The 16497-nt window shown below is 48.8% G+C and overlaps 1 protein-coding gene across 1 annotated transcript in view; it reads right to left on the bottom strand.

The window, feature by feature from the left end:
- The window catches only part of GMIP (GEM interacting protein), an 80954-nt gene that overhangs the window by 45462 nt on the left and 18995 nt on the right, over positions 1-16497 (bottom strand). The window contains exons 7-9 of the mRNA XM_028721151.2: positions 13942-14052; positions 13665-13745; positions 895-1071 (exon numbers count right to left, since the gene is read on the bottom strand). Coding sequence (XP_028576984.2) covers positions 895-1071; positions 13665-13745; positions 13942-14052 — 369 coding nt within the window. The remainder of the gene's footprint in view (positions 1-894; positions 1072-13664; positions 13746-13941; positions 14053-16497) is intronic.

Genomic DNA, 16497 nt, shown 5'->3' with positions numbered 1-16497 from the left:
TATCTGGGTATAAATAATTTGTTGTTGTTGTTGTTGTACTGGGAGCCCATCTAGATCCTTTAGGACCTGTGTTATATGGTCCCGGTGGCTACTCCCAGTCACCATTCTAGCTGCCACATTCTGGATTAGTTGTAGTTTTCAAATCACCTTCAAAGGTGATTGCAGTAGTCCAAGCGAGAGATAACTAGAACATGCACCACTCTGGTGAGACAGTCTGCGGACAGGGAGGGTCTCAGCCTGCATACCAGATGGAGCTGGTAGACAGCTGCCCTGGACATATAATTGACCTGGGCCTCCATGGACAGCACTTAATAAAATAATACAATAAAATACTGCCGTATTCTAAAGGGCCTTCTAGGCTTTGCAAACAAAACTGTTTATTACGGTCATAGATGTAGGGTGGAGTACAATAATTTAAAATCTATAAAACATTTTGGAGATCTAAAGAGAAGGTGTATATAAAAGACTATAAAAATATAAAAGAAGCTAAAAGAAGGGTTGGGAGCATTAAATGGATAAGGTAAAGCATAAAGGTTTAGTATATAAAAGGCTATGACTACAAACAGACCAAAGATAATAGAGATTTTAACCAACTAATACCACAGGGTCTTACCACGGGTGACCAGACCAATAGGCCATCAACCTTTCTGTGTGAGTTGCTTTGCTGTCATTTGGTCTCCCATGCAGAGATCCTCCACACCCAGTTTTGTAGCCCACAAAAACTTGTCATTGGCCCTGTTTCCCAACTCACCTTTGGCATCTGAGTCTTTGCCACACATTTACAGGCTCTTTGTTAGGAGGACCTGAATTCCAAAATCCGAGGTCTGAACTAGACCCCAGATTGCAAATGACAAAGGGACAAACTGCATAGGCTTTAGGATCTCAGACTGATACCTTTGACTGCAGCTCATCACGACATCGACGCCGCTTCTCCAGTTGCTTGTTGCCGCTGCCTGCAGTGGCCTGCCATTCTTCTTCTGCTCTGGCACTTAGCACTTTAGCTTTCTCCAGATCCTCGCAGCGCTGGAGGTAGTGGAGCCGTGCCTTCTGCATCGAGGACCTGGAATCATTCTGCAATTGAAGGAGGAGTTACAAGGGCATGTCTGACCAGCTGTGGCTCTGGGTCATTTTTTCATTTAGAAGCTCAGACCTGCATTAGGAGGCATCTAGGGAGCTTTTCTTTCCTTCCTGATCAAAGTGCTAAAACCAAATTGCAATAAACTTTGGGGGGGAAAGCACATTTTTGTGGATTTAAAGTGTGGTTCCCGGCTGTAACCCTTCTAAATCAGGCTTGAAAATACCTATAGGCTTAGTGGCCTTGGCAAGTAAAATTTGCTTCCAGTTGATGGAGCAGGAGAAGTATCCTACAACTGGAAGCCCCCCTCCCCCCCGAGTGTCATAAATGACGATGGGCTCCTTGCCCCACTGCTTCCCACCCCAAAGAAAACCGCTGAATCAAAGCAAATGTCAATGAAGTTTTCTCCAGATTAATGCTTGCTTTGATTTATGGCTAGAGAGTGGATTTTCTGGGGGAAAGGGGTGGGTGAAGAGCAAAACCACTCAGACCTGTGACTAGTAAGCAGGGGACAAGCAAAGAAACCCTCGGACCTATGCTTTTTAAAGTGTCTTTTAAGAAGCACAAGTCTGGATGAGCCCTGAAGGAGGTATCTCTGGGAACTGGGCAAGCAAAACCTTTTGTGAGCTAGTAACTAATTAGTAGGGACGCGGCTGGCGCTGTGGGTAAAAGCCTCAGCGCCTAGGGCTTGCCGATCGAAAGGTTGGCGGTTCGAATCCCCGCGGCGGGGTGCGCTCCCGTCGTTCGGTCCCAGCGCCTGCCAACCTAGCAGTTCGAAAGCACCCCCGGGTGCAAGTAGATAAATAGGGACCGCTTACAAGCGGGAAGGCAAACAGCGTTTCCGTGTGCTGCGCTGGCTCGCCAGATGCAGCTTGTCACGCTGGCCACGTGACCCGGAAGTGTCTCCGGACAGCGCTGGCCCCCGGCCTCTTGAGTGAGATGAGCGCACAACCCTAGAGTCTGTCAAGACTGGCCCGTACGGGCAGGGGTACCTTTACCTTTACCTATAACTAATTAGTAAAAACAAAAGGCTACATTGGAAGTAGCTCAACAGGGGTGGCCATCCAGCACTACTTGCAGATTCATTCTATATTTGTCATCGGCTTATCAGGCTTGGTTTCTCCCATCCACACCATAGGAAACAGCAGCTGCACAAACAGCACCTCACAGGAGTTGCTCACATTACACTTCTAATCACATTTAATAGACATGGAGGTAGAAGAGCAGCGGGAGAAGCAGGGGAAGTCAGTGCAATCTAAATACCAATAGACCAGCATATTTGAAATTATTCACTATATTAAGTGCATGCTATAATTCCTTTCAAAAACTTAACAGCACTGAACAGCCTGTATCATGTGTTTTTCAATTGCCCTGGTGCCTAAACACTCACTGGCCAGAGCACAGGAAGGCAAAATCCAGCAGTATTGCATTGAATTTTCATGAATATGTACTTCAGTGTTATGCAAATGTAGATGACATGACTGTCAATGGGAGTTTGGTTGATTTGCTGTGTTCTACCAGATTCAGTACAGTGGTACCTCGGGTTACATATGCTTCAGGTTACGTACGCTTCAGGTTACAGACTCTGCTAACCCAGAAATAGTACCTCGGGTTAAGAACTTTGCTTCAGGATGAGAACAGAAATCGTGCTCTGGTGGCGTGGTATCAGCGGGAGGCCCCATTAGCTAAAGTGGTGCTTCAGGTTAAGAATGGTTTCAGGTTAAGAACGGACCTCCAGAACGAATTAAGTACTTAACCCGAGGTACCACTGTAGTCTCCTAATGGGGTCTGTTATGCTGCAACAGGGACAAAGCTTGCCTGGTCCAGGGCAATTAGTTTGTGTAGGAGGATTTTTAGGCGGTTAGCCAGGATTGATGTGACTGATTGATTTATCAATGAGATTGGTCAGTATGATTCTATTTTGAGGCTATCTTTGAGTGGCTTTAGGATAGAAACTATTTTGGAAGAGGTTCAGGTTTTAGGGATGGGGAGCCCTTTTGTGATGTCGTTAAATAGGCAGGTCATGTAAGGCATCAGGGGTTCTTTGAATTTGTTGTAGAATTCTGCTGTATAGCTATCTGGGCCTGGGGCTTTGGGTGGTTACAGGTTTTTGAATACTGTCTCTATTTCCTGTGGGGTGATAGGGCTGTGCATGAATTCTTGTTCCTTTGCAGTTAAGGTTGGCATGGTCAGTCCTGTTAGGAATTGTCAGGGGTTCAGGGAGAGAGGCACAGATGAGGGAGGAGACTGAGAGCGAGGGGGAAGAATCCCGGAACGAGGAGGAGGAGGAGGACAATGACTTGAGGGTTTCCATGAGTCTTTCAAGTGAATCGGAGGATTCCCAAAAGGGGGCGCCCCTGGTCAGGCCAAGGGGAGCCACAGGGGGGACTCGTCAGGAGCAGGGGAGCAGCAGGGAAACCCCGAGTGGGAGTTGGAGATCGGGGCCGGCTTCCCCGCCGGAACGGAGTGAAGAGGGTGGAGTTCCCAGTGTGACAGACGAAGCAGAGCAGGAAGCAGAGAGGGGAAGGAGATCGGGGCAAGGCGTCCTGCCGGAAGGGGCGGAGAGTAGTACAGAGAGTAGTGTAGCTGTCAAGAGGAAGGTCAGAGGTAGCGAACGCGCGCCAAGTTCAAATGTGGAGGCGCGCGGAAATGCGGAGAGCCCGGAGGAGGAGTCTGGTCCCAAAGCACGGAGGAGGGGGGAGCAGGCGTCTGGGGACTCAGCGTCAGGGGAAAGCAGGAGGGAAGGAACCCAGGGGGGCAGAAAGACCCTGCGGAAAAGGAAGGACAGGAAGAGGTGGACCAGCAGAAGCCTCTTAAACTGGTGTGGAGGCGGGACTGATTCAGAGGGGACTTCAGCGGTCTAAGCGTAACAGACGTGGGGCTGCGCGCCTCGGCTGTGGAACAAACAATGTACTTCAATAAAGACTTTTGTAAATAAAGTGGACTTGGCGTTGGTCTCTTGTGAGCTGGGACCTGAGGCGGCCCTGACAGTAAGTCCCCTCTCTCAAAGAACGCAAAATTTTTTTTGCAAAGCTCACGAAGTGTGGCAGCCATGAGTGCGGAGGAACAGTTGACAGTACTACGGAATGCAGTCACCGAGCTCTCCACTGCGGTAATAGCCTCTCAGAAGAAGAGTGACTATGCGGAGAAGCGATGCCAGGATCTGCAAGCCAGGTGGGAGCGTGCATGCAGAGAGGGGTTCCCAGGGTCCAGATCAGAGGGAATTGGACTTGGAAGGCGGGGGGGCAGTTTGGTCGCCCACTTCGATGGGAACCTGAAGCACTACCCCAGTTTCAGAGCAGACGTCCTGTATGCACTGCATTTGCTTCGCAATGACTTTAAAGATGAGGAGGAGAAAGTGGGTTTTATTGTGTCTCATTTGCATGGAGACGCCAGAGCGTGGCTGCGCAATTTGTGGCGTGAAGATGGTCCTGCCCGCTGCGATTCTGATGAATTTATCAAAGCTATAGACGCTTGTTTCCAGTCCACCGTGGATGTTGATGTTGCGCGCCGAGAGATGCACGGACTCAGACAAGGCAAAGCCACTGTGCGTCAGTACCATTCGCGCTTTTTTGCGTTGCTGACTGTATTGGGCTGGGAGAAAGACTCCAAACCAGTGAGAGATTTGTTCTGGGAGGGACTCCACGGCTCCATAAAAGATGAATTGGCCAGGGGTGACAGACCTCAAACCCTAGCAGAAGTAGTACAGAGGGCTCTTGCGATTGGAATACGACACGAAGAACGTCCTTGGCACAGTGAGGAACGTCACCAGGTGCGTGCGCCAGCCAGGGCACCTCCTTTTATCCCCAGGGAGTTCGGCCAGGCGCATCCTTCGCCTCTAATGCGGCAGGGGGAGGAACCAATGGAGCTTGGCGGTGCTAGAGCTCAGACAGCAGCCAGAGCCCCAACGTCCGGTGCAGTCAAGGAGAAGCCTCCTAGAGGGAACAGGAAATGTTACATCTGTGACAGTGCACAGCACATGGCTAAAGAGTGTCCCCAGAGGCTCCAGAAGCACACTGCAGCGTTAGCAACGGTCGCAGCAGACGTACTTCACGAAGAGCAGTTTCAGGGAAACGACAGTGCCTGGCTGGAGACAGCGATCCTGGGGCTCAGCCAGGCGAGTCTGTAGAGCAGTCCCCAGCGATTTTGCAGCACACAGACCCCTTACCACCCAAGCCAGCGGTGCAGCTCACTGCAACACTCCAGTTGCCGAATGGAACCACCCTGGAAGTCCCCATTACAATCGACTCTGGGAGCAACGCGGACTTTGTGGGGGTGCAGTTCGTCAGGCAGCATCGCATAGCGCTTCTGCCAGCTACGATGCCCCTGAACGTAGTCACGGTCGATGGCAGAAAATTGCTAGGAGGGCAAGTTGTGCAACAGACGCCTCCCATGGTGATGCAGATTGGAAATCATCGAGAAGTCATTAGCTTCAACGTCACCCGCCTATCAGACACGCCTATAGTGTTAGGCATGAGCTGGCTAGAGAGACACAGTCCAGCAGTGGTGTGGTACCAGCGACAGCTCACCTTTTGCTCATCGTACTGTGCTCAACATTGCATCCAGTCCAGCCAAGAGGAGGAAGCTGGGCAGCAACTGCAACTAGGCATGGTGCAGGCAGTCCCCCGCAAGTACGAGGGATTTTTGGAGGTTTTCTGCGAGAAGGAAGCTGACCAGCTGCCACCCCACAGGCCTTACGACTGTGCGATTGACCTGTTGCCGGGGGCGAAGCTGCCGACTGCAAAGCTGTATTCCATGTCTGAAGATGAGATGCAAGAACTCAGGGAGTTCATAGAGCACAATTTGAAGCGCGGATTCATTCGGGAATCCAAAGCGGTGGGGGGCAGTCCTGTGTTTTTTGTGAAGAAGAAGGACACGCCCCAGAAGAGACTCATTGTGGACTATCGAGCCATAAACTCGATGACAAAGCCCAAGGCCTTTCCCATGCCCAAGATTGACGACCTCCTAGCGACCGTGCGGAAGGGGAGGATCTTCACCAAGTTGGATCTGCGCGGAGCGTACAATCTCATACGCATGCGTGAGGGCGATGAGTGGAAGACGGCCATGTTCACGCCTCTGGGCACGTATGAATACAGAGTTATGCCTTTTGGTCTCCAAAATGGATCCCACTGCTTCCAAGCCTTTATGCATCACGTGCTAGCGGGACTCCTCTACAAGAAGTGTGTGTGCTTCCTCGACGACATCCTGATCTTCTCAGAATCGCCGGAGGCTCACGAGAGAGACGTAAAGGAGGTCCTGCAGAGACTACGGGAACACAGACTCTACGCCAAGTTGCAGAAGTGCCAGTTCGATGTGACGGAGGTGGATTTCCTGGGCTACAAGCTGTCCGACAAGGGACTGGCCATGGACAGCGTCAAGGTCCGCGCGGTGTTGGACTGGAAGAGCCCGCGCAATCGGAAGGAGGTACAGAGGTTCGTCTGTTTCGCCAACTTTTACCGCAAGTTCATCAGAGGTTTCGCGAAGGAGACAGCAGCAATCACGGACACTCTCAGTTCCAAGAAGAAGAAGTTCACTTGGACAGACCAGGCGGAGCGCTCTTTTCAGAAGCTTTAAAGCCTCTTCGCCTCCGAGGAACAGCTGCTGCACGTGAATCCCGGCAGGCCCATGCGGGTCGAGACTGACGCATCAGACAGAGCGGTAGGGGCCGTCCTTTTGCAGGAAGATCCGCAAGGGCACTGGAGGCCCTGTGCTTTCTACTCCCGGAAGCTCAGCAAGGCGGAACAAAACTACACCATCTGGGACAGGGAGTTGTTGGCCATTCACGCGGCTTTCAAAGCGTGGCGGCACTTCCTCATAGGAGCCAAGCACACCGTGCAGGTCCACACAGACCACAAGAACTTAGAGTATTGGCGCACGGCGAAGCTCCAGAGCCAGAGGCACATGCGCTGGGCGGAATTCTTCGCGGATTTCGACTTCCGAATAGAGTACATCCCGGGGGACTCCAATGTCATAGCCGATGCGCTCTCAAGGAAACCGCAATATCTCGAGGAAGCGGCAACAGTAGCAGCCAAGCACATTTTCGCACCGCAGGCGTGGGCGTGCGCTTCAGTCACCGTCGACCTGGACGCGGTGCGACGCGCGCTGCAGACGGATCAGTTTGCACAATCCAATATGGAAGAGCTGCACAGAGGTACAACGAGAGACGACGAGTTCCAGATACGCGACGGGCTGTTAACTCACAAAGGTGCCCTCTACGTGCCAGGGGACGATCTCCGCGCAAAGGTTCTGCACCAGTTGCACGACGCACCCAGCGCGGGCCATTTCGGCAAGGAGAAGACAGCGGAACTGGTAGCCAGGGACTTTTGGTGGCCCCAAATGCGAGGAGAGGTCGCGGATTACGTCGCCAGATGTGACACCTGTCAGAGGTCCAAGCCAGTGCACCAGAAGCCAGCCGGACTACTGGAACCGCTGGAGACGCCACTGCAACCGTGGGAGCGGGTAGCGCTGGACTTTGTTACTGATCTGCCCAGCTCCCGAGGCAAGACGGCGGTACTGGTGGTGGTGGACCTGTTCACCAAGATGGCGCACTTCATTCCTTGCGCGAAGGTGGCGACAGCGGAACAGACCGCCAAACTCTTCATCGACCACGTGTTCAGAGTGCATGGGCTGCCACGGTCCATCCTGTCCGACAGGGGGCGCCAGTTTGCCTCCAGTTTCTGGCAGAAGCTCCTAGGTATCCTGCACGTCAAGATCAACCTATCGTCGGCGAGACATCCACAGACCAACGGCCAAGCAGAGAGGGTCAACGCTATCATGCAGCAGTACCTGAGATGTTACGCCAATCAGCGACCCGCAGCTTGGGTGGATTACCTGCCGATGGCTGAGCTTGCCTACAACAACACGAAGCACGCGTCGATGGGGGTGACGCCGTTCTTCGCTAACAATGGATGACATCCCAGAACCTTCCCGGGGTTCGTAACGACGGGGGAGGGGGCGCCGCAGGGGGCCGACCATTTCGCAGCAGAACTGCAAGAGGTGCACGAGGAGCTGCGGAGACATTTGGAACTAGCTAAACAAGCCTATAAGGTGCAGGCGGACAAACACAGGAGGGCGGGAGAAGACATCCAGGTGGGGGACTGGGTATGGTTAGCAGCCCAAGCGATGCCGGCCAAGTCGTTAGCTAAGAAGAAGCTAGGACACAGGCAGCTAGGGCCATACCAAGTTGAGGCCAGGATCAATCCCGTAGCGTTTCGACTGGCCCTCCTCGAAGGTTCCAGAATGCACCCGGTCTTTCATAGGTCGGTGCTCACCCCCTACAAGGCCCCACACAGATTTCAGGAGTCCAGGACGGCACCAGAACCACGCAGAGAGTCACCCAAGAGGGGGAGGTCACCTAGGGCCGAACCACTCAACGAGGTCACAGAGATTCTGGACTCGAGATGGGGGGAAGAGGGAGTAGAATATTTTCTCGCCAGAGAGGGTACCCCAGCCAGCGCCAACAGTTGGGTGCCGGACTACGCTTTGGACGAGCCTCTTCTCAAGGACGAGTTCCATGCTCTTTTCCCACACAGGCCCATGCCAGCCGAGTACTTTGACGACTGGCTTTTTACGCCCACACTTTCAGCCAGCACCTTCCGGGGGTTTTCTTCCGCGGAGGAGGGAACGCCAGAATCGAGCCCTCCCAGGGGATCGTGCTCGGGGGTGGAGACGGAACCCTCTTATTGGTGGGACGAGCAACCAGAGGAGGACTGGCGCAGGAGGTGGAGGGAGGGGCCTTGGCCAACAGCGCCGGACGAAGTAACAATGGGAGAGGAGACCGAGAACACTTTGGGAGACGAACCCGAGTTCGAGCACACATACACTGAGCTGGAAGCAGAGGAAATCGAAGTAGACGAACTGTATCCAGCATCTACCCCCGCAGAGACGCGGCTCCCAATACCTGCGCCCGACGGGCGGGAGGGGGGAAGGGGGGGCTTTGAGGGGGGGATGGATGTCAGGGGTTCAGGGAGAGAGGCACAGATGAGGGAGGAGACTGAGAGCGAGGGGGAAGAATCCCGGAACGAGGAGGAGGAGGATGACAATGACTTGAGGGTTTCCATGAGTCTTTCAAGTGAATCGGAGGATTCCCAAAAGGGGGCGCCCCTGGTCAGGCCAAGGGGAGCCACAGGGGGGACTCGTCAGGAGCAGGGGAGCAGCAGGGAAACCCCGAGTGGGAGTTGGAGATCGGGGCCGGCTTCCCCGCCGGAACGGAGTGAAGAGGGTGGAGTCCCCAGTGTGACAGAGGAAGCAGAGCAGGAAGCAGAGAGGGGAAGGAGATCGGGGCAAGACGTCCTGCCGGAAGGGGCGGAGAGTAGTACAGAGAGTAGTGTAGCTGTCAAGAGGAAGGTCAGAGGTAGCGAACGCGCGCCAAGTTCAAATGTGGAGGCGCGCGGAAATGCGGAGAGCCCGGAGGAGGAGCCTGGTCCCAAAGCACGGAGGAGGGGGGAGCAGGCGTCTGGGGACTCAGCGTCAGGGGAAAGCAGGAGGGAAGGAACCCAGGGGGGCAGAAAGACCCTGTGGAAAAGGAAGGACAGGAAGAGGTGGACCAGCAGAAGCCTCTTAAACTGGTGTGGAGGCGGGACTGATTCAGAGGGGACTTCAGCGGTCTAAGCGTAACAGACGTGGGGCTGCGCGCCTTGGCTGTGGAACAAACAATGTACTTCAATAAAGACTTTTGTAAATAAAGTGGACTTGGCGTTGGTCTCTTGTGAGCTGGGACCTGAGGCGGCCCTGACAGGAATCTTCTGATTTCCTGTTGCGGGTTGCGGGAGGTGTATAGATTGGCATAAAATTCAGTAGTAGTAGTAGTAATAAATTTATTATTTTTACTCCGCCCATCTGGCTGGGTTTCCCCAGCCACTCTGGGTGGCTCCCAACAGAATATTATTATTAATAATAAAAGTGATAAAATATCAAACATTAAAAACTTCCCTAAACATGGCTGCCTTCAGATGTCTTCTAAAAGTCAGATAGTAAAGGTAAAGGTACCCCTGCCCGTACGGGCCAGTCGTGACCGACTCTGGGGTTGTGCGCCCATCTCGCTTAAGAGGCCGGGGGCCAGCACTGTCCGAAGACACTTCCGGGTCACGTGGCCAGCGTGACGAAGCTGCTCCGGCGAGCCTGCACCAGCGCAGCACACGTAAACGCTGTTTACCTTCCCGCTATAAAGCGCTACCTATTTATCTACTTGCACTGTAGGGTGCTTTCAAACTGCTAGGTGGGCTAGTTGGGACCGAACGACGGGAGCTCACCCCGCCGCGGGGATTCGAACCACTGACCATACGATCGGCAAGTCTTAGGCACTGAGGTTTTACACACAGCGCCACCCGCGTCCCCACATAAAGTCAGATAGTATTCAGCAAATTCTGAGGTTATTTCTTTGGTGGAGGATGTTATGTTACCATGTGTTTTTTTATGTGACACCGTGTATTCTTATGTGTATTTTTACAGTGTATTTTTATGTGACACAGTGTATTCTTATTTTGAGTAATCTTTTCCTACATCTGTTTGCTAATAGTCTGGAGTTCTTCCCCCCATATTCGTAAAAACGTTGTTTAGAATATAGGATGTTAATAATTGTTTTATTGATTTCTAGAAAGTTTATTTTCCTTCTTTTTTGTTCTATGAGTTTAAGGAGTTTTTTTGGCTTCTGTTTGTTTGTAGTGTGATGAGAGGGTTGTAATGTCTTGTTTGAATTTATCAATTTTTGAGGAGGTTTTTTTTTTTTTAATGAATGCCCTCTTCTTTATGAAGGCTCCTCTGTTGACCGCTTTCATTGTGTCCCAAAGAGAGGGGGTTGTAATGTCAACCACATCATTGTCCTTAAAGCAGTTCTGGAGAGTTTTCAAGAGACTCTCTCTAGCTAGTTGGTTTGTGGTTAGGATGGGGCTGAAGGACCATGATGAGATAGTTTGTGCTTCTTCTCCTATTTTGAGGGTAGCTTCTACTGGGGCATGGTTTGTGATTTTAATGTTACCAATGTTTGCTGTTTCTACTGGGGGATCAGGCCTTGTGTGAGCAGAATGCTGTCGAAATCTGGACATTGGGACAGGACGGGCCGGTCCCTCCCCCCATGGCAGCTGCAGCAGCATGGAGACCAGCCAAGCAGCACAGTTGGTGCTGGCAGTCCTCAGGAGCCCTGCGCAGCTGTGGCACTCGCCACCTTGCCTTGCTGGAAGTCTGTATGGCTTTTAATTAAAGTTGACAGAGAAAGGCATGTAATGCCTCTGAGAGCACCTCTGGCTACGGTCCTTGGGACGAAAAAGGATCACAGACCCTCCAAGTGTCTTTATTTTCCAGGGACATCCCTAATTTAGAGAAGCCATCCCAGTTTCTGATTTGATCCTGGTTGGAATGTCCCGCTTTTCCTTAGAATATCCCTATTTTCATTGGAGAACTATTGGGGGATATGGAGTTATCCAACCCCCGAGCCTCTGAAGGGAATTTTTTTAATGTCTAGTGTTTTATTATATTTTTATATCTGTTGGAAGCTTCCCAGAGTGCTCGGGCAACCCCAGTAAGATGTGTGGGGTATAAATAGTCAAATTATCATTATGGAATGGGACATCCGTATTTTCTTTTTAAAAATTTTATTTATGCTTTCACAATATTCTTCTACATTATTCGACTTCCCCACACACCCCACCCTCCATGGGTTCCTTTTTACTCTTAGTTGTGCTACATATCTTTATACCCCTTTTAATTGATTTAGCTGCTATTCATATATCTATTCCTACTTGGAGAGTTATGTAACTGTTATACAGGTGAAACTCAGAAAATTAGAATATCGTGAAAAAGTTTATTTATTTCAGTAATTTAACTTAAAAGGTGAAACTAATATATGAGATAGACTCATGACATGCAAAGCAAGATATGTCAAGCCTTTATTTTTTATAATTGTCATGATCATGGCGTACAGCTGATGAAAACCCCAAATTAATAATCTCAGAAAATTAGAATATTAAATGAAATCAGCAAGACAAGGATTGCAAATATTGGACCTCTGAGAAGTAGAAGCATGCATATATACTCAGTACTTGGTTTGGACCCCTTTTGCATCCATTACTGCCTCAATGTGGCGTGGCATGGATGCTATCAGCCTGCGGCACTGCTGAGGTGTTATGGAAGACCAGGATGCTTCAATAGCAGCCTTCAGCTCTACTACATTGCTCGGTCTCATGTCTCTCATCTTTCTCTTGGCAGTGCCCCATAGATTCTCTATGGGGTTCAGGTCAGACGAGTTTGCTGGCCAATCAAGCACAGTAATCCCATGGGCATTGAACCAGGTGTTGGTACTTTTGGCAGTGTGGGCAGGTGCCAAAGTCCTGCTGGAAAATGAAGTCAGCATCCCCATAAAGCTCATCTGTGGAAGGAAGCATGAAGTGCTCCAAAATCTCCTGGTAGATGGCTGTGTTGACTGTTGACTCTGGACTTAATGAAGCACAGTGGACCAACACCAGCTGATGACATGGCTCCCCAAATCAACACAGACTGTGGAAATTTCACACTGGACTTCAAGCATCTGGCATTGTGTGCCTCCCCATTATTCCTCCAGACTCTGGGTCCTTGGTTTCCAAATGAGATGCAAAAGCTGCTCTCATCAGATAAGAGATTTGAGTAGTTGATCATCACAATTATATTAGTTTCACCTTTTAAGTTGAATTACTGAAATAAATGAACTTTTCCACGATATTCTAATTTTCCGAGTTTCACCTGTAATTCTTTAAATATTCTCCAAAGTTTTCCCACTCATCTCTTATGGTATGTTCATCCTGGCTTCTTATCTTTGCAGTCAATATTGCTAACGCCACATATTCTATTAACTTATTCTGCCAATCCACTTTCATTGGTCTGTTTTATCCTTCCACATTTGTACATAGGCTATTCTGGCCACAGCAGTTGCATAAAGAAAAAGATTTAATACATTCCTAGGTCTCTCAGCCTCTATTATACCCAAAAGGAACATCTCTGGGTCTTTTGGAAATGGCAACTTTAGCATTTTTTAAAATTTCTGTGTATATCTTCTCCCAATATTCCTTAGCTTTCTTACATCCCTACCACATGTGTATACATGTCCCCTCTGTTTCTTTGCATTTCTAACACCCTTTTATACATTTTGACCAATAGTTGGGGTGAGGCCCCCTTTTCTATTGGAGAAATATTGCAGGGTAAGGGATGACAGATAAGAAGACTTGAAAGTGTTGGTGAGACTGTCTTTCTTTGAGCACAGGGGTTACAGGGATGATGTGAACTTGCATGGAAGCCCTGGGACAAGCTCCTAGTCCAGGCATAAGCAAACTCGGCCCTCCAGATGTTTTGGGACTACAACTCCCATCATCCCTAGCTAACAGGACCAGTGGTCAGGGATGATGGGAATTGTAGTCCCAAAACAGCTGGAGGACCGAGTTTGCCTATGCCTGTCCTAGTACTTCCCCAAGCTTCCACTTTCATATCAATCCCAGCATGCATTACCCAGGAACCAGCTGAGAAATACTGCATGGCCCACACCCACCTGAAAGGGGACCTCCCAGTGATTGCAGCTTTTTCCCTCCCCCCCCCCCCCACGATCCTTTCCTAGATCTGCTCTTACCATCCTTTTCTGCTCCTTCTGCCACTGATCTTTGAATTCCTTCCGCCATTTCTCAATTTCATTCCTCTTCGCCCAAAGAGGCTGCAAGGCAAGGTGGGGTGCAGGAAGTGAGATCTCCAGCAGTAGGTTTCATTATTTACAAATCTATGGCATCCAGGAGACACCACGAGTGACCAAGGGACCTGGGCAAATCAGCAGAATGGATTGCAAGCCCAAGAGATATTTTAGTTGCTGCATATGTAAAATGGTGTCTCATCTAAGCTGAGAAACACTGTACCTGATAGTATTCCTTCATTTGCAAAATTCCAGCCGTCTCTATGGCCAAGTTCCCTGCCCTGATGTCATGCTCCATGGTCATGGTGTACAGATTCTGTAAGGGCATACAAGTCTGAAAAGACAAAAACACAGAGCCAATGGGTTCTAGGACTGAGAGTGTTGGGACTGGAACAAGGAAGTTTGGGTTCAAATCCCAGCTTACAGGGAATGCTCAGTCTCCCTAATAGCACAGCGATGAAAGAAGACCTCCTATCTCACGTATGTGGCACTGCTCTGCCGGTTTCATTTGCTGGCTCAATGCAGTAACCATGGAATATGTGAACAGCTCACCCCGTGGATCAGCCACGTCACGTGGCAAGTGTCCACATCAGCACTGCAACTGGCTTTCGAGACTTTTGAAGCACCAGAGCCAATCCACAAAACTAGCTGCATGCCACACAGAAGAGGTTTTCAGCAACAACCCCTCTGCCTGCTTAAAGGAGAAAGCAGAGAATCAAGCTTTAGGAGTTCTAGCTGCAACTTAGCCCAGCCATATTAGAAGATAGTGTCATGGCACTACGATACAGTCAAACCTCAATTGTCAAATGTAATCCACTCTGGAAGACCATTCGACTTCCGAAACGTCCAACAACCAAAAATTGAAAGCAGAAGCCTCAATACAATAGGGAAACTCAAAACGGAAGCCGTGTCAGAAGTTCAGCTTCTGAAAATTGTTTTAAAACCAGAACAGTTACTTCCAGGTCTTTGGCATTTGGGAGCCAAAACATTTGAAAACGGAGCCTTTGATAACATTTGCTGGAGTTTTATGAAGAAGAATCTCCAAGGGATGGGGGTAGGCCAAGGTTTTCAAAACGGTATAGGTGCTATATATTCTAAACAAAAAGCAAAGTTAATTGTAAATAATGTGGTTACGGAAGAGATACCTATAGAAAAAGGTACACGACAGGGATGCCCAATATCCCCTTTACTTTTTATATCAGTCCTGGAGGTCTTGTTAAATATGATTAGAAAGGACCAGTTGGTTAAAGGAGTTCAGGTCGGAGCCAGACATTACAAACTAAGGGCATTTGCAGATGACCTAGTATTGACTTTGCAACAGCCAGATACTAGTACCAAAAGAGTATTAGAACTAATTGAGATATTTGGTCAAGTAGCAGGATTTAAACTGAACAAACAGAAAACAAAAGTGTTGGAGAAAAATCTAACAATGGCTGAAAAAGAGAAGTTTCAGAGTGAAACAGGTTTAGAGATTACAAAAAAAGTGAAATACCTGGGGGTAAATCTGACTTCTAAGAATGTAAACTTATTTAAGGACAACTATGACAAATGTTGGACAGAAGTAAAGAAAGATCTAGAAATATGGTCAAGATTGAGACTTTCCTTGTTAGGCCGAATTGCTGTCATTAAGATGAATGTATTGCCTAGAATGCTGTTTTTATTTCAGACACTCCAGATCTTGGATAAGATGGACTGCTTCAAGAAGTGGCAGAAAGACATATCCAAATTTGTCTGGCAGGGCAAAAAGCCCAGAATAAAATTTAAGATTTTAACTGACGCAAAAGATAGAGGGGGGTTTGCCCTGCCGGACTTAAGACTCTACTATGAATCGGCAGCTTTCTGCTGGCTGAAACAATGGCTACTTCTTGAGAATACAGACATTTTGGATCTGGAAGGGTACGATAATAGATTTGGTTGGCATGCATATATATGGTATGACAAGGTAAAATCGCATAAAGGCTTTAAAAACCATATTGTTAGGAAAGCATTATACAATGTTTGGATAAGATACAAAGACCTATTGGAAAGTAAAACTCCCAGGTGGTTATCACCAATGGAAGCTAAAGAGACTAAAAAACTTAATATGGAGTCTAAATGGCCAAAATACTGTGAAATATTAGAACAAGATGGTGAAAGAGTCAAATTACAGAGTTATGAGAAATTAAAGTCTAAGGTAAGAGATTGGTTGCATTACCTTCAGATAAACGAGGTATTTAAACAGGACAGGAAAATAGGTTTCCAGATGGAGAGGTCAAAATTAGAAACAGAACTGTTAGAACCCAATACTAAGAACTTGTCAAGAATGTATAATTTGCTGTTGAAATGGAATACACAGGATGAAACGGTGAAATCAGCTATGATTAAATGGGCACAAGACATTGGTCATAACATTATGTTTGCTGACTGGGAACAGTTATGGAATATTGGTCTTAAGTTTACGGCATGCAATGCTTTAAGAGAAAACATTATGAAAATGATTTACAGGTGGTATATGACCCCAGTCAAGCTTGCAAAAATTTACCATTTGCCCAATAACAAATGCTGGAAATGTAATGAGACTGAAGGTACCTTTTACCACCTTTGGTGGACCTGCCCGAAGATTAAAGCCTTTTGGGAAATGATCTATAATGAAATTAAGAAGGTTCTCAAATGGACCTTCTCTAAAAAACCTGAGGCTTTTCTCCTGGGCATGGTTGGCCAATTGGTGACAAAGAAGGATAGGAAGTTTTTTATGTACGCTACTACAGCAGCAAGAATTCTTCTGGCAAAGTATTGGAAG

This window comes from Podarcis muralis, chromosome 2, assembly GCF_964188315.1.
Source record: "Podarcis muralis chromosome 2, rPodMur119.hap1.1, whole genome shotgun sequence".
NCBI lineage: Eukaryota > Metazoa > Chordata > Lepidosauria > Squamata > Lacertidae > Podarcis > Podarcis muralis.
This window is presented reverse-complemented; position numbering and strand designations above follow the sequence as displayed.